The following is a 22,904-nucleotide window of genomic DNA, read 5'->3' on the forward strand; positions in this document are numbered from 1 at the left end:
AAACTAAGGAAATAAACTTTTAAATTTTGAGACATCTCAGAGACCTAATGTGATGGAGCTAAACATAAAGTAGGTCAAGATTCCTGACTAGTCATCAATAAAAACAGTTCTGAAATAGATCCTCAAGAGAGAGGAAATGTGTCAGTAGCCACTGGTTTTGCAATGAAGCCAGTTTTTACATTCTTTTTTTCTTAACCATTTTTGCTTATTCTGGATTGGAGAATAAATAAAAAGGCTTACAACACTGAAATAGACTGTAATACTTCTTACTTGATAATATGACCTGTCATTCTATCAGAAACAAAGATATTAAGTTCGTTTGGCATATTTGGCTTTTGAGATACTCTGTTGGTTGTTTCCCAGTATTTCATACCCTTCTAGGTGTTACTAATTGATTGTTTAATTTGTTATTACATGTTCCCAGGTAAAACTAAGCTAATTACCAAAATCATTCTCCCCTTATTTTAAAGAATGATATGTTTCCCATTTCCAGTCTCCAGGGATATTTTTCCATCACTTTAAGATGGTAAAAGCAGAGGGACATAGTTTAAAAGCTTGGGGGGGAAAGAAGAATGACAAGAGGATGGTTTTGTTGTTGCTGTACCTTTTGCAGGAGTCACATCATCTGTATAACCTATTCTATTCCAATAAATATCTGATTAATATCTTAATTCATTTTTTTTTGACTTCTTAAAGTTTAAATTTACTATCTCCCCTAGGAAAAAAAAGTTGATTTCTCTTCAATAAGAGTAAATAGGATCATGTGTATGCTTGAGAAGGATGCTCCTCTTTGCTAGTTCAGTCAGTCCTTAGCTGTTAGGGTGCATGGCTTCTCCGGCAAGGAGTTAGCACAAGGTGAGCTAGAGAGTACTGCTTTGTCACCTCTTATTTGACTCTGCCTAGATGGTGATCTTTTAAACTTTTTGAATTTTCACTCTAGGAGAATGTTACATGATAGTTGTTATTGAAACAAATTGGAAGTCCAAATTAATGTGATTGGATTTGAAGGATTTCTTGCCCAGTAATAGTTGAGCAATATTCCTGTTCTGTTTTGGTTGGTTTACCCCACTACCTTTCAGTAAGATTTCAAACTTAATGGCATAGCTTATAACACTGCCCCTCTCCAGCCCTATAAAATGTATGGTAATTCCTCTTAAGCTGTAAGTATAAAACTCGGAACACTTTTTCAATGTACTTTGTGACTTCTAGGGTACCTGTAAACAGGAAGATTATATTTTAATGAAGGGAGAGGAGAAAGGAAGGAACTCTTTGAACTCCAATTTAGTACATTGGCATAAATATTTTCAGATTATTGATTCAAGTAGTAGATCATGGGTTAGTATTAAACTTCTTGAGCTTTTCTCTGTGATCAACAGAGCTTCCAGCTTTTCATGGTCATGGTCAAGTGCTACATTTAATGCATGTGAATAATAAACTTATGCAAAATAAAAGGGAATTTCATGCTTATGAGGAAAAGAAGTTTGTGCAATTTTATCCTTACCTAAAGAACTAACCATTAATGTAATATAAAATCAAAGGAGTTTTTTTTTCCTGTCTTCATTTTGGAAAATTGACATGAAAACCTTATGATTTCCCATATAGTGTTTTGAAACATTTTTGAGCCTGCTTTATTGCTACATGAGAACCTTTTATTTCTAAAGCATTACATGTTTCTCTCTCTCTAAAAAGGAAGGAAAATCAAGGGTTGAATAATCTTTTACCTATAAAATATGCATATTTGCGAAAAAAGTGTATACATTTGAAAAATAGAATGTATTTTTATGCACCTATTTATTTGTTACTATGGCAACCACCACACTGCCTAGTATTTATGTTGTCTGAGATTCAGAACACCTTTTCAAAAAAATAAATATGCTAGAAGCAGGTACTGTATTTATTTTGAAGCTTAGAAAAATATTTATTCTAATGCATATTTTTGAGGAAAAATAGCAATAAATAATGTAAACTTCAACCTAGTTTAAATGGTCCCTTTTCTGGTGTATGTTTTTATATTAAAAATAATTACATTTTTTTCCTTGTTGCAAAAATCAGAATGAAAATAGAAATAAGAATTTTTAAAACTTATGAATCAATCTTAAAAGGTGGCCTCTTGATTTTTCTTATTTTTATGACAATATTTTGATCCATAACAAATTTCTGAAAATATTAAACAAGAACACTTAGATAAAATATTTAATGTTAGCTACCTAAATCAGAAAATATAAATAGTTTGCATTTCTGATTGCAGATGTTTCTTTGATATCTATGAATAAAAGATTTATATTTTGCATGTGAAATGAGAGGCCTTAGTTTTCTTAGTTTATTTAAATTATTTTCTGACATGTGTGATACATAAATATAATTTCTTAATGTTAAACATCAGAATGGAAGTTATGAAGGATAAAATCAGACATGTTTCATGTCACATATTACCTGTTAAGAAAAGCTGCAATACAACATTTAAGTACAACAGAATAGTGAGCATATTGTCTCTGATACTTGTAAACAGGATGGATCTGTAGTTTCACAGTTTATGTTGACAGTATCTTTGTGGGAAATGTAATTATCAAATGAATTATAACATGTCCTAGTATTAAGATTATTAATAGTAATTTTAATTGCTTTTTTCAAGATAATTGGATATGTTCTCATAAGTATATGGGAAAGGGGGTATTGGGCTAATTGGATATTTTGAACTCAGTTATCTGTAAAATATCTAGAAGTTTAACATATATATGCTATATTTTAGGAACTTCTTCTTTTAATTGAATGATTTGTAAGTAGAATTAAAATAATCTATAGCCCACAAAAATCTCTCTGATTATCCCTTAATATTCCTCATTGAGTCTTAATATGATGAAGAATTTAAATAGTGATAATTTTAAAAATTAAATTTTCACTACCAGTTAGAAAATTAGTCTAAAATTGGTCAGGTTAAGAAATAATGGAATGGGTGCTTTTAGATGGGTTTTCATATACTATTTCTGATACCAGTACACCCATTGGTACATTTCTAAAAACAAATCCAATTTGGAAATGAATATCCACAGCCTTAAAATTGTTCATACACTGTGATCTGAGAATATAACTTCTAAAACTTCTTAAGAAACTTTTCTGTGGTGTGGTCAAAGGTTCATATAAGAACCACAGCTTTATTTATAATAGGAAGCATTTGGAGCAACTAGCTAGCATATTAAAAAAATAATAAAGGGACTCCTGGGCAGCTCATTAGGTTAAGAGTCCGACTCTTGATTTCAGCTCAGGTCATGATCTCATGATTTGTGAGATTAAAAAATGTTAAAAAAAATAATACAAATATGTTCTCAACAAATATTTAATAACATAAGAATATTCTCGGGGCGCCTGGGTGGCGCAGTCGGTTGAGCGTCCGACTTCAGCCAGGTCACGATCTCGCGGTCCGTGAGTTCGAGCCCCGCGTCGGGCTCTGGGCTGATGGCTCAGAGCCTGGAGCCTGTTTCCGATTCTGTGACTCCCTCTCTCTCTGCCCCTCCCCCGTTCATGCTCTGTCTCTCTCTGTCCCAAAAATAAATAAAAACGTTGAAAAAAAATTAAAAAAAAAAAAAGAATATTCTCATTCAGTGAACACAACTGTATAGAAACTATATATATAATATGGTCACACTTTTGTTTAAAGAAAAGGCTTTATTTGTAAAATCATAAATGAAAGTCTGTAAGCAAATATGCAAAAATTATAATGGTGGCTAACTCCAAGAGTAGGAGATTATAAGAGACTTTATTTTGGGGGCGCCTAGGTGGCTCAGTTGGATAAGCGTCTGACTTTTGTTCAGGTCATGATCTCATGGTATGTCAGTTCAAGCTCCATGTCGGGCTCTGTGCTGACAGCTCAGAGTCTGGATCCTGCTTCAGATTCTGTGTCTCCCTCTCTCTCTGCCCCTCTCCCGCTCTCACTCTGTCTCTCTTTCTCAAAAATAAATAAACATAAAAAAAGATTTTTAAGTAAATGAAAAATAAGAGCCTTTTTTTGTACTTTTCTTTCTAATATCAGTATGGACATTTTGATAATAAGTCCAATTATCATCATTCAAGTTGTTTTTAATAGGGCAAGTTAATTAAAATTCTGTTTATATTCATTCATGAAAATTCAACTAGTGGAGAAACAATGTTGTTTTGTTCAACATTGAATTCATTGTCGATTATTTTTTTAATTTTTAAATTTTATTTAAATCCAAGTTAGTTAACATAGTGTAATAATGAATTCAGGAGTACCACTTAGTGATTCATCACTTACATAGAACACCCAGTGCTCATTCCAACATGTGCCTCCTTAATGCCCATTACCCATTTAGCCCATACCCATACCCCAAACCCCTCCAGCAACCCTCAGTTTGTTCTCTGTATTTAAGAGTCTCTTATGGTTTGCCTCCCTCTCTGTTTTTATCTTATTTTTCCTTCCCTTCCCCTATGTTCATCTGTTGAGTTTCTCAAATTCCACATATAAGTGAAATCATATGATACTTGTCTTTCTTTGACTTTTTTCACTTAACATTAATACCATCTAGTTCCATCCATGTTGTTGCAAATGGCAAAATTCATTCTTTTTGATTGCTGAATAATATTCCATTGTATATGTATATACTGCATCTTGTTTATCCATTCGTTATCTGTTTTTTTAAATGTTTATTTATTTATTTTGAGAGACAGTGAGTGAGTGGGGAGGGCAGGAAGAGAGGGAGAGAATTCCAAGCAGGCTCCATGCTGCCAGCACAGAGCCTGACGTGGGGCTCAAACTCATGAACCATGAGATCATGATCTGAGCAGAAATCAAGAATCAGAAGCTTAACCTACTGAGCCACCCCATGCCCTGCCCCCGCCCCCCCCCCCTCACCCATTTGTTGGCTATTTTAAAGTTTGGGAAGAGTTGGTACTTAAATATTTGATGGATTGAATGGAGTAATGATGGGATCAGGAATTAACAAAGTGGTTTTAGGGAAAACACATTTGGAAGACCACAAAGATAGATGCCTTCCTTTATGTTTAAGTAAACTTGTTTATCATAACAATGGGTGACAGGATAATGAAATGATAAGAATGTGCAAGAACTGCTCTGCTAACCATTGTTGTGGTAGCATAGAATAAGGCAAAAAGTTGGATGGCTGGGTTTATCCTAGTATGTTTAGTTTATATAGTTATATGATTATTGCTATTAGAACAAAACATTATAACAGGAAAAATAACTTATTTGAGAGTCTGGAGCTCAAGTCCTTAACCTTCCCAATTTTGTTTTTCCAATTGAACTATTATTTTTATAACACAAATTTTGATAACATAGGTTTCCACTGGAATACAACTATTAAATTCAAAAATTAGAAAAATAGACTATTCTACAGTAAGCTGTATTACTGTTGCTGAATAGCAGTCTAGGTGATTAATATACATTTTATATGTGTATACAACACAAAAGTAAAATTTCATGAAGAAATCAAGTGTTTTCCTTCACTGAATTGAATGGTTGGTCTCTAGACAAACTCTGTGAGAGATGAGCCTTTACAAAATGAAATATCTGAAAGGATAGCCTTCCACATGTCTCCTAATAAGGTCATTATCTTGGACAATATTTTAATATACCTGAGGGTAGAACCACGGGGTATAATAGCTTTTACTGTGGTGTGGAGACAATTGTTCAACACTGGGGGGAAGTTAATGGCAATTAAATCAGTGAGGGAAATCAGGTGACAAGAAATATGGTACTCCATTGCTGGAATGCTACAGTAGTCCTCAATGAACAGATATACATTCTGACTAGATGAAATATGGCCAAGAGTTATACCTAATTTCCAAATGTGCATTGCTTGAGACTGGTCTTTGGAGGTTAACTCTGACTTTTATCCCGTTAAATATGTACAAGCTATCTGTGCTGGAAACTATAGAACAATGACCTGAAGCCTTTTTTAAAATTAAAGCTTTTTAAGATTCATAGCAGTATTGAAGGAAAAGTACTAGATTTCCCATAAAACCCCTACCTTCACACACACAATCACTCCCATTATCAATATGCCCCACCAGAATAGTATATTTGTTACAACTGATAAACCTACATTGACATCATAATCACCTGGAGTCCATAGTTTCCATATTGCTCACTCTTGGTGTTGTGCATTCTGTGGGTTTGTAGAAATGTATCCATCATTATGGTATTTTCACTACCGTAATAATCATCTGTGCTCTCTCTGTTCATTCCTACCTCCCCAAACTCCTAACAACCACTGATATTTTTAATGTCTCCACAGTTTTGCCTTTTCCAGAATGTCATGTAGTTAGAATCATACAGTACATAGCCTTTTCAGATTGACTTCTTTCACTTAATAGTATGCATTCAAGGTCCCTCCATGTCTTTTCATGCTGTAATAGTTTATTTCTTTTTAGTACTGAATAACATTTCATGGTTTGTTTATTTACCCATTGAATTCAGAACATCTTGGATGCTTTCAAGTTTTAGCAATTATGAGTAAAGCTGCTATAAACATTCATGTGCAAATTTTTGTGTAGACATACATTTTCAAATCCTTTGATAAATGCCAAGAGGCATGATTGCTGAATCATGTGATAAAAGTATCATGTGATAAAAGTAAGAAACCACCAAACCGTCTTTCAAAGTGACTGTACTATTTTGCATTCTCACCAGCAATGCCAATTGTCAGCATTTGGCATTGTCACTGTTGTGGATTTTGGTCATTCTAATAGATGTGTTAGAGTTACCTATGTTAGTGTAGTTTGTATGCCCCCGATGACATATGATGTGGAGCATCTTTTCATATGCTTATTTTCCATTTGTACATCTTATTTGATCTGGTGTCAAAGTCTTTGCCCCCCCCCCCCCCGGCCGCTTTCTTAAAGTTTATTTATTCATTTTGAGAGAGACAGAGAGCAAACAGGAGAGGGGTAGAGAGAGAGAGAGAGAGAGAGAGAGAGAGAGAGAGAGAGAGAGAATCCAAAGCAAGTTCCACACTGTCAGCGCAGAGCCTGATGCAGGGCTAGAATTCATGAAATATGAGATCATGATCTGAGCCAAAGCTTAATTAACTGAGCCACCCAGGTGCCCAAATCTTTTGCCCTTTTTTTAATCTGGTTGTTTGCTTTCTTATTGCTGAGTTTTAAGAGTTCTTTGTATATTTTTGGTAACAGTCCTTTATCAGATGTACCTTTTGCAAATATTTTCTCCTAGTTTGTGGTTTGTCTTCTCATTCTCTTGATACTGTCTTTCATATAGCAGAAGCTATTAATTATTTTAAGATTATATTTTTAAGTAATCTCTACACCCAATATGAGGCTCAAACTCACAACCCCAAGATCAGGAGTCACATTCTCTACTGACTGAGACAGCTGGGCACACTAGAAGTTTTTAATTTTAATACAGCAGTCTAGCCTATGATTTCTTTCATGGAGCATCCCTTTGGTGTTATAGCTGAAAAGTCACTGACATACCCAAAGTCATGTATGTTTTCTCCTACTTCAATTTCTAGGAGTTTTATGGGTTTGTGTTGTACATTTAGTTCTTTGATTAATTTTGAGCTAATTTTTATGAAGGATATGAAGTCTGTGTTTAGATTCACTTTTTTTTTTTTTTTTTTTGCATGTGCAAACCTAGTTGCTATGGCACTTTATGCCATTGTATTGACTTTGCTCCTTTGTCAAACTTAAGTTGGCTATATTTATGTGGGTTTGTTTCTGGGCTTTTTTAGTTTTTCTCATATAGATCTTATACATATTTTATTAGATTTATACTTCAATATTTCATTTTTGAGTGCTAATGTTAGTGGTAATGTTTTTTTAAATACAAGTAGAATTAATACACAGATTAGTTTCAGGTGTACATTATAATGATTTAGCAATTGCATATATTTCTCAGTGCTCATCAAGTTAAGTGTACTCTTAACCCCCTTTATTTCACCATACCCTCACCTACCTCACTCTGGCAACCACCAGAGTTTGTTCTCTATATTTCAGTCTGTTTTTTTGTTTGTATATTTTCTTCTTTGTTCATTTGTTTGGTTTGGTGTGGTGTGGTTTTTTAAAGTAATCTCTAGGCCCAGCATGGAGCTTGAACTCAAGATCCTGAGATCGAGAGTTGAATGCTCTACTGACTGAGCCAGCAAGGCATCCTGCTTTGTTTCTTAAATTCCATAAATGAGTGGAATCATAAATATTCTTAGTTCTCTGATTTATTTCACTTGGCATTATATCCTCTAGGTTCATCCATGTTATTGCAAATGGCAAGATTTCACTCATTTTTATGGCTGAGTAATATTCCATTATATATATATATATTTATATATATATATATATATATATATATATATTACATATATATAAATCTATATATTTTATCTTATATAAATATAATTTATTTTCAGATTGGCTTACATACAACACCCAGTGCTCATCCCAACAAGTGCCCTCCTCAATGCCCATCACCCATTTTCCCCCCCCGATCCCCCTGTCCATCCTCAGTTTGTTCTCTGTATTAAGAGTCTCTTGGGGTTTGCCTCTCTCCCTCTCTGTTTGTAACTATTTTTTCCCCTTCCCTTGCCCCATGGACTCCTGGTTCAGTTTCTTAAGATCCACATGTAAGTGAAAACATATGACATCTGTCCTTCTCTGACTGACATATTTCACTCAGCATAATACCTTCCAGTTCCATCCACATTGCTGCAAATGGCATGATTTCATTCTTTCTTATTGCCAAGTAGTATTCCACTGTATATATATACCACATCTTCTTTATCCATTCATCAGTTGATGGACATTTAGGCTCATTCCATAATTTGGCTATTGTTGAAAGTGCTGCTATAAACATTGGGGTACAAGTGCCCCCTATGCATCAGCACTCCTGTATCCCTTGGGTAAATTCCTAGTAGTGCTATTGCTGGGTCGTAGGGTAGTTCTATTTTTAATTTTTTGAGTAACCTCTGTACTGTTTTCCATGGTGCCTGTATCAGTACATTCCCACCAACAGTGCCCAAATGTTCATTTTCGTTTATATCTTCACCAATACTTGTTATTTCTTGTGTCTTTTTTTTTTTTTATTTTAGCCATTCTGGTAAATGGTAATATGTTTTAAATTCTACTAGTTCTACTAGTAGATTAAATCTACTAGTAGATTAAAAGTTAAATTCTACTAGTTTGAAATTGACTTTTGTATTTTAACTTTGTATCCTGCAATTTTGCTATAATTGCATCTGAAGCCTTTTAAGATGAGGGCAATTGCATACTTCTTGTCTTCTTGTATCTTTCTTCCACATGCATGTTTTCTTTTGTTCCTTGTATCTCAAACCCACTAGAAGGTCCCATATAATGTGAGTTTGAATATTTAACTCTGCTATACAAGATATGAAAGTAAATAGGATGATAACATTCATAAGAAATGTTGAGCACAGAGAGTAAATTTAAGCTAATAGATTATGAGATATAGGTGAAATTCATAGGCTGTATATAAATATGCGTAAATTGTGTGAGAAAAAAAGGCAGAATTCAGTAGATGTACTAAATATACGTAGTAACCAAGTTACTATAAATAGAAGAAATGGAATATATGATTGAAAAGACAAGTTTTATTTATGGAGTAGAAAGGCAGAAAGACTAAGTCATGATCTTGCCACTTCAGGGCTAACAGCGATGTCATCTGTAAGTTGGCTACCTATACATAACATTCAGGAGGGTCCTATTTTGGCCCACAGTGCTATGCCCAAGAAATGCAGATAAAACCTATATATCTTCACTAAGTTAACTGGCAAGCTACAGCTTTGGCCAAGTTTACCTTACTTTGGCTAAGTTAACTGGCAAGCTACAGCTTTGGCCAAGCAGCTTTGGCTGCTTCTCTGTTTTCTCCCATTAGCAAGTATGTGCCATTTAATCCCTGTACTTTCTGTCTGGGCCACTGGCTCAAATCTCAACTCTGGTCCTCATAGCATACCATCATGGGGAAGATGTCATCAATGGGCAGAAATATCAGAGCATGTGAATATCACATAATTCAGGATTCAGATAGTGTGATTCTGCCACTCACCCCCTAGCCTAAGCATGTTAACTTTATTGCTTGCTTTCCTCTTTATTAGCATTGTGTGTTTTAAATTTGTGTGTGTATGTGAACGGAGTATTTTAATTTGGTCTGTGAGCCCTCTGGGTTAGCTTGCTCTGTAATGTACTCCGTGGCTACCTTTACATGAAGTAATTTTCCACTTGACGGTACTCTTCACTTTGAACTTCTGTAATCCTTCATCACAATCTGGGATTTTGAGCTAATCCTTTGAATCATCACATCTAGGTTCATGGAATGAACCTAGAATAAGCTGTGAAAGGAGTGCAAATTTATGGTGATTCTGTGGCAATCTTTAGCACCTGGTCCACAATGACAGCACTATGAGAACTTCTCACCTCTGGGATGAGCCCTTCCTAGGCAAACCCAGGAAAACTGAGCCAATACCAGTTTATGTGAAGAGAGGAGTAGAAGGCTATTAATTCTGGCCCACCTACATTCTCTCCTTACTCAGAGTTGAGGAGGTCAGAGGTACTTACTGACTAGAACAGCAGCCTTCAAATAGTTTTGCTCATGTACCTCCTAATAGAATTTGAGAAACATATAGTCTCTTGCACAATTTTTAAGTTGACATTTAAAATCTCTCATTATAAGCTTAAGTAGTTGGAAAAGAAGTAGTTTCAGGTATACTATGAATGTTGACATTTTAAAGTAAAACAGTTAAGGGGTGCCTGGGTGGCTCAGTCAGTTAAGTGTCTGACTTCAGCTCAGGTCATGATCTCGCTTCGCTGTTCATGAGTTCCAGCCCCGCATCGGGCTCTGTCCTAACAGCTTAGAGCCTGGAGCCTGCTTCATATTCTGTGTCTCCCATTCTCTGGCCCTCCCCTATTCTCTTTCTCTTTCTCTCAAAAATAAATAAAAACACTTAAAAAATTTGAAGTAAAACAGTTACATAAGTCTTTTAAACATATCTAATAAAATATAAATTCCATATGAATTTTAAAAAACATTTTGTTATGAACATTTTCAAACACACAGTAAAAAATAGTAAAACAAACCCTCATGTATTCTTTACCCAAGTTAAATAACCATCAATTTTCTTCTATTTTTATTTATACTCTTTGCTACTTTTAGGAGTATTTTAAAGCAAATCATAGTTTACTTAAAAATACTTTGGTTTGGTTTATCTAACAGATAATATTTATTTTAATACCATTTATTCATACCCAGTAAAATAATTTCCTTAGTTTCATTAACTCCCAATTTGTGTTCAAATGTCAACAATTGCCTCAAAAATGTATGTCTTATTAAAGTTGGTTTGTTTGAATCAGGATGTAAACAAGGTTTATGCATTGCATTTGGTTGATATAATTTCTTTTATTATAATATCATTTTTTTAATGTTTATTTATATAAGAGAGAGAAAGAGTGCATGAGCAGGGGAGAGGCAGACAGAGACAGAGACAGAATCCAAGGCAAGTTCCAGACTCTGTGTCAGCACAGAGCCCGACGTGGGGCTCGCACTCATGAGCCATGAGATCATGACCTGAGCTGAAGTCAGACGCTTAACCAACTGAGCCACCTGGATGCCCCTGGTTGATATAATTCTTAAGTCTCTTTTCACTTGTAGCATTTCTCCATCTTTATTTTCTATGTTATATAGACATATATGTCATATAGACATACAGACATCTCTACCTCCCATATTTCTTACAAATTAGAAGTTAGATCTAGAGTCTTGATTATATTCAATAGTTTGTGGCAAGAATGTTTCACAGGTATTCCCATGTTTATAATCCCTGTGGAATCACATATGGAGAAATCATATATTATTTCAGTGTTATGTTAAAATGGATCAATGGTATATATGATATCAGATTCATCTATTATAAATTTCCCATCACTCTTACATCTAATGATGACAAACATTCCCTGGATCCATTATTTCATTAGGGTTTGTACTGTGGTGATTTGCTGCTTCTTTTATTCCATCTCTATGTATTAACTATGATTCTCCTTTGAATAAGAATCTTCTCTCACCATCTGTTTGGTTATCCTGAATTATAGCCCATTCAGGAAAGCAGGAAAGGTACATTTGTCATTTTTCAGAACAATAACTTGGTGCCCTAGTGATCAACAAAAGGCGAATAATCACATAATGAAGTTTTAAATTTTTATTTTAATATTTTTAGATGCTCATTGGTTTCTATATGTTCGATGTTCCGATCTTTTACATTTTTTTTAATGTTCAGAGTGCCCCTCTTCTGCCAGTGGAATTCCCTTCAAGTTTGTTCCTGTGTCCTTTTGACATGCCCCACTTGTCTTTGATAGCTTTTTTGTTTTCAGACATGATAAAATGTGGTAGTTCCTGGTACATTTCTGGCCACAGATCTAAATACTTATAGGGATTCAAAAACATTAAAACATTAAAAATATTAACCATCTGTTCCTCAGTGGTTCAAAATTGTATGTACTTTCTTTTCTCCTCAAACTTGTTTCTATTCCATTTCTTCTACAGAATTTTATCTTTCATGCTTGAAGTCTTTTATAGGCTTTCTTTAGGAAAGCCTATATATGGAAGGCAAGGTTCTAGACATTGATTTGCTAATAACTATGTACACTTGCATGCCCCTTGGAAGGTCTCCCTGTGCTGTTTTGTTATTGGTAGTTAGTGTCCCAACTTGAAGACAGTCATGCCTCTTCTCTTCACTGGCTGACACATTGTACCTTCTATGTGCAAATACATCAACTTATTTAGTGGCTACTATTCTTAACCCTTTCCTATAGATGAAGAAACTGATGTACAAAGATGTCTAAAGTGTCACAAATAGCAGGTGGACAGTGGGGATGTAAACCCAGATACCCTGCTCCAGAATCCAGGCCTATAACCACTATGTATTGAATGCCTTTTAGTTAGTTAGTTAGTTAGTTAGTTAGTTAGTTAGTTAGTTAGTTGAGAGAGAGAGAGAGAGAGGGAGAGAGAACATGCAAGTGAGTGGGGGAAGTGCAGAGAGAAAAGGAGAGAGCAAATCCCAAGCAAGCCCTATGCCTTTAGCGTGCAGAGACTGACACCAGTTTCTATCTCACAGAACAACTGGGACATCATGACCTGAGCTGAAATCTAGAGTTAGATGCTTAACCAACTGAGCCCCACCCAGGTACCCCTTGAATGCCTCTTTATAGAAAGGTGCAGGGGAGCCTGGGTGGCTCAGTTGGGTTAAATGTCTGGCTTTGGTTCAGGTCATTATCTCCTGGTTTGTGAGTTTGAGCCCCACATCAGGCTCTCTGCTGTCAGCAGCAAGAGAGCTACTTCAGATCCTCTGTCTCCCTGTCTCTCTGCCCCTCCCCCACTCATGTGCATGCTCTCTCTCTCTCAAAAATATTAAAATAAAAAAATAAATAAAAATAAAAAAGGGTGGAAAAGCAGATCTAGGGATGGGCATGAGTGGAAAGCTTATATTCATGTAAAATGGTTAAGAGATGGAAAGTAAAAAAAACATGGTTTTTCAGTGTGTGAGTAAATAAACTATGCATGTGTTAATAAAACAAGGTTGTGCTGTTACCTGTACTCTGCTAAAATACCATAGTGGTGTCAGTCAAATTAAAATTAACACATTTTTATTTCTTTAATTTCTAAATAACAGTTTTCATTTAATTAACGTACATGAATGTTATCTGCAAACCTATTGTATTCTGCATATTGTACTTAACCTGTTAATACATTCTACTTCTAGTGAGGATAACACTTTTTATAGTAACATTACAGAAGAACTATTGCATTTAATAATTGTAATGATTTTACACTTGCACAACTCATTTCAGCTAAAGGTATCCTGAAACTATTTTACATGGAAAAAAAGAAAACCTATACCTACCACTAAAATGATAAGTTACTGCTATATTTCAAGAGAGATTTTTGAATGTTTGGTGCAAATTTTCTTAGTTTTTAATGATTAGACTATATATAATAAACACACCACGACAAAGTATTTCATTCTACAAGGTGATTTACTCTTTAATCATAAAGTTTTGCCTTGCTATACACAGCTGGAGTTTTTAACTTTTAAGCATTCCCCAATTAGGAAGACCTAACTTATGAAGGAATTGAACAGTCAATGGTTGTTGGTTGTTATGGAAGTCTGAGAAGAGAACCTTAGCCCTCCTAATGTGAGAAGCTTAAAGGAGGAGGGGCAGGGGGAGAGTGTGAAAGCCAACAGCCCTTTGGTCTTTAGGTGGAATACCAGAGGAGTGCTGGGCAAAGAATAGCTCTTTTTATTATTACTAACATGGAGAAAGAGAACATTCTTATTTTGATATAGATTGAGATTCACCTTACAATTTTTTTAATGTTTTATTTTTTGAGAGTGCATGTATGTGCCTGCAAGCTGAGGAGGGGCATAGAGAGAAAGAGAGAGAGACACACACACAGACTCCGAAGCAGGCTCCAAGCTCTGACCCATGAACCCATGAACCACGAAATCGTGACCTGAGCCAAAGTTGGATGCTTAACTGACTGAGCCACCCAGGCACCCCGAGAGTCACTTAACATTTAATGAATGTCTACCATGTGCCAAACACTGTGCCAAATACTTTCATACTCACCATTCATTTAATCCTCATAACCATGTGGATAACTGGTTTCGCAAATGAGATGACTAAAGCTCAGAAAAGCTATAATACTCAAGGTCACTTATAGTTATTTGGAAGAGAAAGACATGATCTTATGTATTCTAGGTATATATTTCTCCATTATATTTGTGACTATAAGTTACATTACACTCCTTTTACTCTTCCATATGCTTAATTAAAAGTAAGTCTAGCAACTTGCTAACTAGCTAACTTGCTTTCCTGGATAGCAGTTTAGTTCACAGATTTTTATCAGGAGTTTCAGGATTAGATTCAACTGCAAAAAACAAAGACCCTCTTTCAAGTCTTTACTAGGATTTTATCACCTCAATGAGGCCTATACTGACAAACCTTTTTAAAAGTACACTTCCAAGGCACCTGGGTGGCTCAGTTTAAGCATCTGACTTTGGCTCAGGTCATGATCTCACAGTTCATGAGTTCCAGCCCTGCTTTGGGCTTTGTGCTGTTTCACCTCAGAGCCTGGAGCCTGCTTTGAGTTCTCTCCCTCTCTCTGTTTCTCCTTCTCTCTGCCCCTCCCCTGCACGTGCTCTGTCTCTCTCAAAAATAAATAAACATTAAAAATAAAATTGCATTCCCTCCACTCCCAATCTACCTTGCCTGATCAATTTTTTTCCATAGCATTTATTGCCTAACAATAAATTTACTTACTTACTTCTTATGTTTATTCATCATCTGTCCCCACTAGAATGTAAGCTACACAAAGGGCACAATTTTTTTCCACTAATTGTTCATTGAAAAATTATATATAAGTACCTAGAAAACTGCCAGGTATATTGTAGGTGCTCAATAAATAATCTATGGATAAACAAACGCTTTTATTTAAGAATAGCAGTAAGGGGTGCCTGGGTGGCTGAGTTAAGTGACTGACTCTTGATTTCAGCTCAGGTCATGATCTCATGCTCATGGGATTGAGCTCAGTGTCAGTCTCTGCACTGACAGCACAGAGCCTGCTTGGGATTCTCTGTCTCCCTCTCTCTTTGCTCCTCCTTTATTCATTCTCTCTCTCTCTCTCTCTCTCTCTCTCTCTCTCTCTCAAAATAAATAAACGTACATTGAAAAAATAGAATAGCAGTGAAAGGTAAAAGTAATATTTTTTGTTACCTTACAAGTAATATCCTTCCTGTTACTAGTGGTATGTCATGTTACCTAGGGACTCCTCATTATGATAGTAGGATACATCAGAGAGGAGACTGTGTGGCTATTTTTATAAGCAGTATGAGTGGGTGGTTACACCCTGGAAAGGGCCCTACAACATTCTTTGACATTATTTTTTATGGGAATATTCACATTTTTTTATTCTTAAGAAATTTGAGGTGATTTGTGTGCATTACTCAAGATTTCTAGGTTGTTGGGGGTGGCTGGGTGGCGCAGTCAGTTAAGGGTTTTACTCTTGATCTTGGCTCAGGTCAGGATTTCACAGTTTGTGAGTTTGAGCCCCACATCAGGCTCTGCATTGATGACATGGAGCCTGCTTGGGATCCTGTCTCTCCTTCTCTCTGCCCTTTACCCTCTTGTTCTCTCTCTTGCTCTCTCTCGCTCTCTCCAAATAAATAAATAAACTAAAAAAAAAAAAAAAAGATTTCTAGGTTGCAAATAAGAGAATCCCGACTCAAACTATTTTAGCCAAATAAAAAAAAGAGAGAGAGAGAGAAATCTGTTGGCTCAGCTCACATACCCAGGAAAATGAAGAGATAGGGTTGTTTTTTAATACCAGGTTTCAGGGATTCAAATGTCATCAGAAATCTCTCTCACTTTTTAATCTCTCTCCATCTCTCACTTTTGTTTTTATCTGTTTTGGCTTCATTCTCAGTCATGGAGGTTTAACATTGTTCTGAAAGGTAGCAATCCCAGAGAACAGAGCATGACTTTTTCTTTACGGGGATTCTGATTTAGCTATCACTGTTTCTGGGAAAGGCACTTATATTGACTGGTCACAGGCATACTCACTTCCCTACTGGAAAGTAAGGCCACATAATTTAGAATTCTCCATTAGAATCAGGACAAAGGTAGAATCCAAAATGGAAAGGATGGAGGACAGGCAAAAAAAAAAAAAAAAAGCATTGTGGTACACTTTTAAATAACATATTCCTCATGTTAAGTTTGTTATAATGAGCAATTTTCTAGCAAACAGCAAAAATGAAAATGCTTTGCAATAAATTACCATTTTTTTCTTTCTTGGATAGGATTATGCCATTCTTTTTTTTTTTTAAGATTTTATTTTAAAGTAATCTCTATACCTAATATGGGGCTCAAATTCATGCCTCTGAGATCACGAAGGGCATGCTCTACCCACTGAGTCAGCCAGGGACCTAGGATTATACTATTCAAAGACTCAGATTCATACTTTGTTTTCCTTTAGACTTCATCTCTGTTCTTTTATCATGATATCTCACATTTAGCAATTGCTGCATAGCCTAGAACATGGTGAGAGAGAACTTGTGATTAATGCCTAGCCCCAATTTATGACCCTAGAGGATTTTACCTTTTTAATTAAATAACATTCTTCCTCATTTTTAGCTGAAAATGGCAAAAAGAGACACAGATGATCATGGAGCATCCGTTTCTCAGTCTTCTTTATCCCCCTTGACTAAAGCCATGAAGGCATCACAGCAGAGCAGCACCAAAGGCACCTTCAGTGGAGATACCGTTCACCCAATTTGCAAATGTATTTCAAAAGATTTACCAAGGTAAGAATATTATTTCAGCAGCTTACACTGAATTCTGAAGGAGATAAAGTGCCTACAAAAAGTTGTCTAATCGAATGTTCCTGGAGCTGATGTCAGTATTAACTTGGAGATATTATGGTTTATGAAGGTTGTTGCCTCAATTAGAGCCCTTCAATTTCTTCTATTTTATGGGAAGAAAAAAGGTAGATGATGTAATAAACATAAATTATGCCTGGAGTCTGACTTGGACAGTAGTATAATGATAACAATAATGGCAGGACAGATAATATTGGCTATATGCCAGTCACCATGCTAACCTCTTAACCTGCATTATATCTATTTAGTTTTCTAAACAGCTCTGGGAGGAATATAAGGCAGGTAGTATTTAAACATTTCCATTTTACCTATGAAAAAACAATTACCTAGAGAGGTTAATTAACTTGACCAAGATCACAGAGCTGGTAAGTATAGAATGTATGGTTTGAACCCATATGGATCTAACTCCACAGCAAGAACTCTTCTCTAGTATATTCTACCACACTTCTCAGAAATACAAAGCAGAGGAGGCAGATGTATTTTTCCTGTGTTTTTGTCTATTGGAAAATGAAAGAATAAAAAAGTGTCTGTTAGGTTTTGTTAAACTATTGGCTGGCTAAATGTGACGTCATAGTCTTTATGTTAAAAAGAAAATGTATACTATAAAATCGTTGAAGAGAATATTTATAAACTAAGGATAATGTTAATGTCTTATAAAAATGCCCAGTTACATTTATATCTTAACACAGTTTCATTATTTTTTTACGTATCAGTAAATTTAGACGAAAGTGAAATCTAGACTTTTAGTGGGGTGCCTGGGTGGCTCCGTCGGTTAAGCATCCTACTTTGGCTCAGGTCATGGTCTCCCGGTTCGTGAGTTCGGTTCATGAGTTTGAGCCCCACATCAGGCTCTGTGCTGACAGCCCAGAGCCGGAGCCTGCTTTGGATTTTGTGTCTCCCTCTCTCTCTGCTCCTCCCCCACTCATGCTCTGTCTCTCTCAGAAATAAACTTTAGACTTTTAGCTAATTTTTGTTTTGCTTTATTCCTCTGAACTCTGAGTGCATATCAGCAGTGTCTGAGATTATTTACACAGTGTACTAGCTATATGGCTAGATAATTTTTTAGAACATCATTACTCAATATAGTTATACTGTAGAGACATAAGTTACTCGTGAAAGTGTTTTCCTCAATAAGACAATGGAAAACAATTTCTAAATAGGATTTTTAAGTATTCCTTTATACAAATGCCGTTGCTAATAAATGTGTGTTTACACATTTTTATTGCTTTAGAATTTATTTTTACCAATTTCCTTTTCAAAATCATACTACATTCACTTTTTATTCCAACTATCTTTTGTGCTTTTTTAGATTCTTTATGTTTTTCTGCTAGAGCTAACTGTAATTTCATTTATACAGTTTCTTTCTGCTTTTTTCTCATTTTCTTTCTTTGATTCTGACTCTTTTTAACTCTGGCTTTTTTTGTCCTTTTTTTAACGTCAGTCTTTCTTTTTCATGTGACACCTTCCTACTGCCTGTTTTTTAGTAGTTTATTTCAATGTGGTACTCATATTTCTTTGTCTGAATCCTAATTTCTTTTCTGTCACTATTACATTTTACCATCATCTTTGATTATGATGTACATAGAAAATAAAGTAAATCTCCTGGTAATCGAATGGAAGTCAAAGACAATGCCCAGAGATCTTTTACTTTCATGCAAAAGAAAATGATGAGTTTCAACCTGAAAGGGGTCAAGTTCATAAAGGCTAATGGTAATCTAAGATCTGTTGGCATTAATATGATTATCAGAGAGAGGCAATTTTCTCTACGAATAAAGACATTTTCCCCCTGATTGAGGTTAAAACTTTTCTTGTCTCATTCTTGTTTTCCTTGCCACCTTTCTTCCACAATCTTTGTGATCATTTTATGAGAAATAATTATTAAAATATAGTCAGTTTGTTGTTCTTTTACTTATATCACAAGAGATTATGTTTCTCTCCACTAAACACACTGTACATTTTACAAAATATGCCCACATGTATTAAATCCATTCATTGCAGCCATACAGTGACCAGTCACTTTAGTCTTATGTTATTACCTGATGCTATTAATTTATTCTATATTGTATTTACATTATTCACTCTTCACTCTTTCTTGTGTTCCTTCAGTGTTTTTTTCTTTGTCCTTCTTCTATATTTGTAGCAGAGTGAGAACTGCTATACCAGGATCCTTCCCTCAACAAGAAAACTAATCACCATCAGTGTAAATGAGTTCAATAAAATTGTGCCAAAGAAGGTCTGATCCTCCCATTTTATGACTTACCAGTACAAGGTCAGATGACTGGAAATATCTAGCATCATTCTTATGAAAAGCAGCACAATAGGAAACTTTTCTTACCTAGCTTTGGTGTGATATATTTCCAGGTACGCTGGCACAGAGCACCAGCCTTTGAGACATGGATGGCAAAATTAATTGTTTATTGGTAACTGGTATCTATGGACAGTTCCGTCATATTTATAGAAAGATATTTCTAAGTGCTGAGTAGATTTCCAAATTAAAATTGCATTTTAAAATTAAGAGAATGGTGGGGCGCCTGGGTGGCGCAGTCGGTTAAGCGTCCGACTTCAGCCAGGTCACGATCTCGCGGTCCGTGAGTTCGAGCCCCGCATCAGGCTCTGGGCTGATGGCTCAGAGCCTGGAGCCTGTTTCCGATTCTGTGTCTCCCTCTCTCTCTGCCCCTCCCCCGTTCATGCTCCGTTTCTCTCTGTCCCAAAAATAAAATAAAAACGTGGAAAAAAAAATTTTAAATTAAGAGAATGTTGTAAACAGTATTTCTTTCTATCCCACATATAAAATATTTTATTGATTTTTAGCTGATGATCATCTAGGATGTAATTTCATGATTTTTATAATAGAAAGTTATAGTATCTTTTAATCTTGCTTGCAGCTGAGTGTGTTGCCAACTCTTTTAATTCCCTGCAGGAGAAATTTTTTTTAGTACGTTAAATGAGGACTTAAATCAGTTTTAAAAGTGAATTACCAACGGTTTTTTGTTATGTGTTATCTGGGTTACTTTTCACAGACAAATCGTGCTTTCAAGGAGACTGGCAACACATAAACTATTCATTCACTTTTTAATGTCTAATTTTAGTTATCTTGGATTTTTCTTTACTTTTTTTTTTTTAAAGGTAATCTCTGTGCCCAGTGTGGGGCTTGAACTCATGACTCTGTGATTAAGAGTTGGATGCTCCACTGACTGAGCCAGCATTTTTAATTGGAATGAGTCTTAGATGCCTTTATAAATAGAAACATTTGATCACATTGCCTTTTCTAGGGACAGTTTAAGTTTAGCAGTTTCATCATTCCAAAGATGGGCTGTCAGTTCCCAGCACAGGATGGGTAGCAGAAGGGAGAGAGGGGAGACAGCAAAAGTTAATGAAGCAAGGCAACACCTTAAGTACCTCCATTGCCCAACAAATCACACTTTGTGCAGTTCATATTTTTTTTCAATTTTTTTTTCAAAATCAAAATCTCTACAGATCTAAAGATTAATGTATGATTTCCTTTTAAAATGTTAAAAGACTATATTGTTTCCTTTTGAAAATTTAGATTTCCTCTGGAAAAATTTCTGTATAATATCTATAACCTCCCCAGTTTTAAAGATGTACCTTGCTCTTATTCCTTTGTACATTTGTATAAACATAAATATACTTTTCTTCCTTTGGGTGAGATGATCCTATATTCAGATGGGTCCTTTACCAATTTTAGAAATTGCTCCTCTTGTTTAGAATTTCCTTCTATAAAATTAAACAAGTTCAATTTAACAGACATTGAATAGCTCCTATAGTGTATATATGTAATTTGAATACTATGCATTGGTTATTATTCAATCATCAAGTTGCAAGTACAAATTTGATATAGTATGTATTGTAAAATAACTGGAAATTGCTTGCAACTGGGATACCCTTACCTAAATTTCTAGGCCAAACTAGAAATATATTTTCTTCTGGTGTTGGAGATAAAATTTGAGGGAAATTGTTGAGTTTTATTATTATCACTTGTATTATTTACTTTCTATGATGTTTAACTTACATTTTATCTAGCTATTGTAGAAAGTTATTTATATCTTTAGGTTATTCATTTCATCAAGTTGGAGAAAGGTTAGGATGAAGTTTAATGAAATTTTTGTACTTTATGTACTCCAGAGATTTTATACAAGGTTACATTCATCAAACATATATAAGGTTATTTCTTTTATTAGTTGCATTCCAGTATTTTAAGTTGGTGATTTATTATTGAATGTACTTGGGGTCATTTTCCCTCATGTTTACATTTTCCTGTTTGTATTTATTCCAATTAGAGAGTTTAATTACTATTAAAATGGTAATAGGATAAAGATAAGTTTTACAAATGACAATATTAAAAAAAACCATAACTCTTCAGGAAGGTTTAAATGCCATACAAATATAAAGCAAGAAATATATGCTTGTCAAATATACAGTATAAATAAATAATTTAGATGAAAATGGTTGACTACATTTAACAAAGAGACTACTAAATAATGAGGGGCTAAAGAGTGGTTGTTATACTTGATGTACTTCATTGAATATTGTAAGTAATTGCTATCCATAAAAATTCTATGGCTTCTGTATAGGAAAAAGAGACATTTTGACAGCCAACACTGGTATGAAGCAACAGCAAGTACAAATCCTTGGCATCTGTCATTATTCTGCTGTTGAATTCACATCTAAACTATGTGATTACTTAGACCTGCATGTTTGTTATTGAGCCATGATCTGTCAAAGTAGCCACACTTCCTAGTTATGAATAGAATTATTAGCCACCTGCAAATTTCTGCCATGGAAATCTAAATTCACCGAGGATGCTTTGTGTTTGAAAGAGCAGGGAAATAAAAACTCTGTGTCATTTTTATGCCTATGCTGAAGTTTTTGATGAGATGTTTCTACTTAAGTAAAAGTAAAATATTTAGAAAATACAATATTAGTTTATACTTTAGTCCATTATAAAATTAGTAAAGATTTTGAATAAAACAAAAAGTAAAGCAACTATGATTAGAAAGCTGATTGTGTAAGTTAGGCTACTATTAGCACAAAGTAACAGAAAACTCAACTGAAAGTGACTTTAAAAATGAGGAACAGTCATTATCTTACATAACAAGAACCTCAGAGGCAGGCAATTCGAGGGTTAAATTCAGTGGTTCAGCAGTGTTTTCAAAGAGCCTTGCTCTTTGTATCTTTTCCTCTGCCATCTACTCACAAGATGGCTTATTACATGTTCACTCAATAATGTCTGAATAAAGGGGTGCCTGGGTAGTTCAGTTGGTTGAGCATCTGACTCTTGATAGAAGCTCAGGTCATGATCCCAGGGTCATGGGATCAAGCCCCTTGTCAGAGTCCACACTGACAGTGGTGTGGGAGCCTGCTTGGAATTCTCTCTCTCTGTACCTCTGCCCCTCTTCTTCGCTTGCTCTATGAAATGAAATGAAATGAAATGAAATGAAATGAAATGAAATGAAATGAAAT

The 22,904-nt window shown here is 35.1% G+C and overlaps 1 protein-coding gene across 2 annotated transcripts in view; it reads left to right on the forward strand.

Annotated features, from left to right (window-relative positions):
* The window catches only part of DCDC1 (doublecortin domain containing 1), a 497,179-nt gene that overhangs the window by 9,884 nt on the left and 464,391 nt on the right, over nucleotides 1-22,904 (forward strand). For both annotated transcript variants that reach the window (XM_040495539.1, XM_040495540.1), the window contains exon 4: nucleotides 17,179-17,348. In XM_040495539.1, coding sequence (XP_040351473.1) covers nucleotides 17,179-17,348 — 170 coding nt within the window. The remainder of the gene's footprint in view (nucleotides 1-17,178; nucleotides 17,349-22,904) is intronic.

Source organism: Herpailurus yagouaroundi, unplaced genomic scaffold (genome assembly GCF_014898765.1).
Source record: "Herpailurus yagouaroundi ecotype Mexico unplaced genomic scaffold, PumYag 187, whole genome shotgun sequence".
Classification (NCBI taxonomy): Eukaryota; Metazoa; Chordata; class Mammalia; order Carnivora; family Felidae; genus Herpailurus; species Herpailurus yagouaroundi.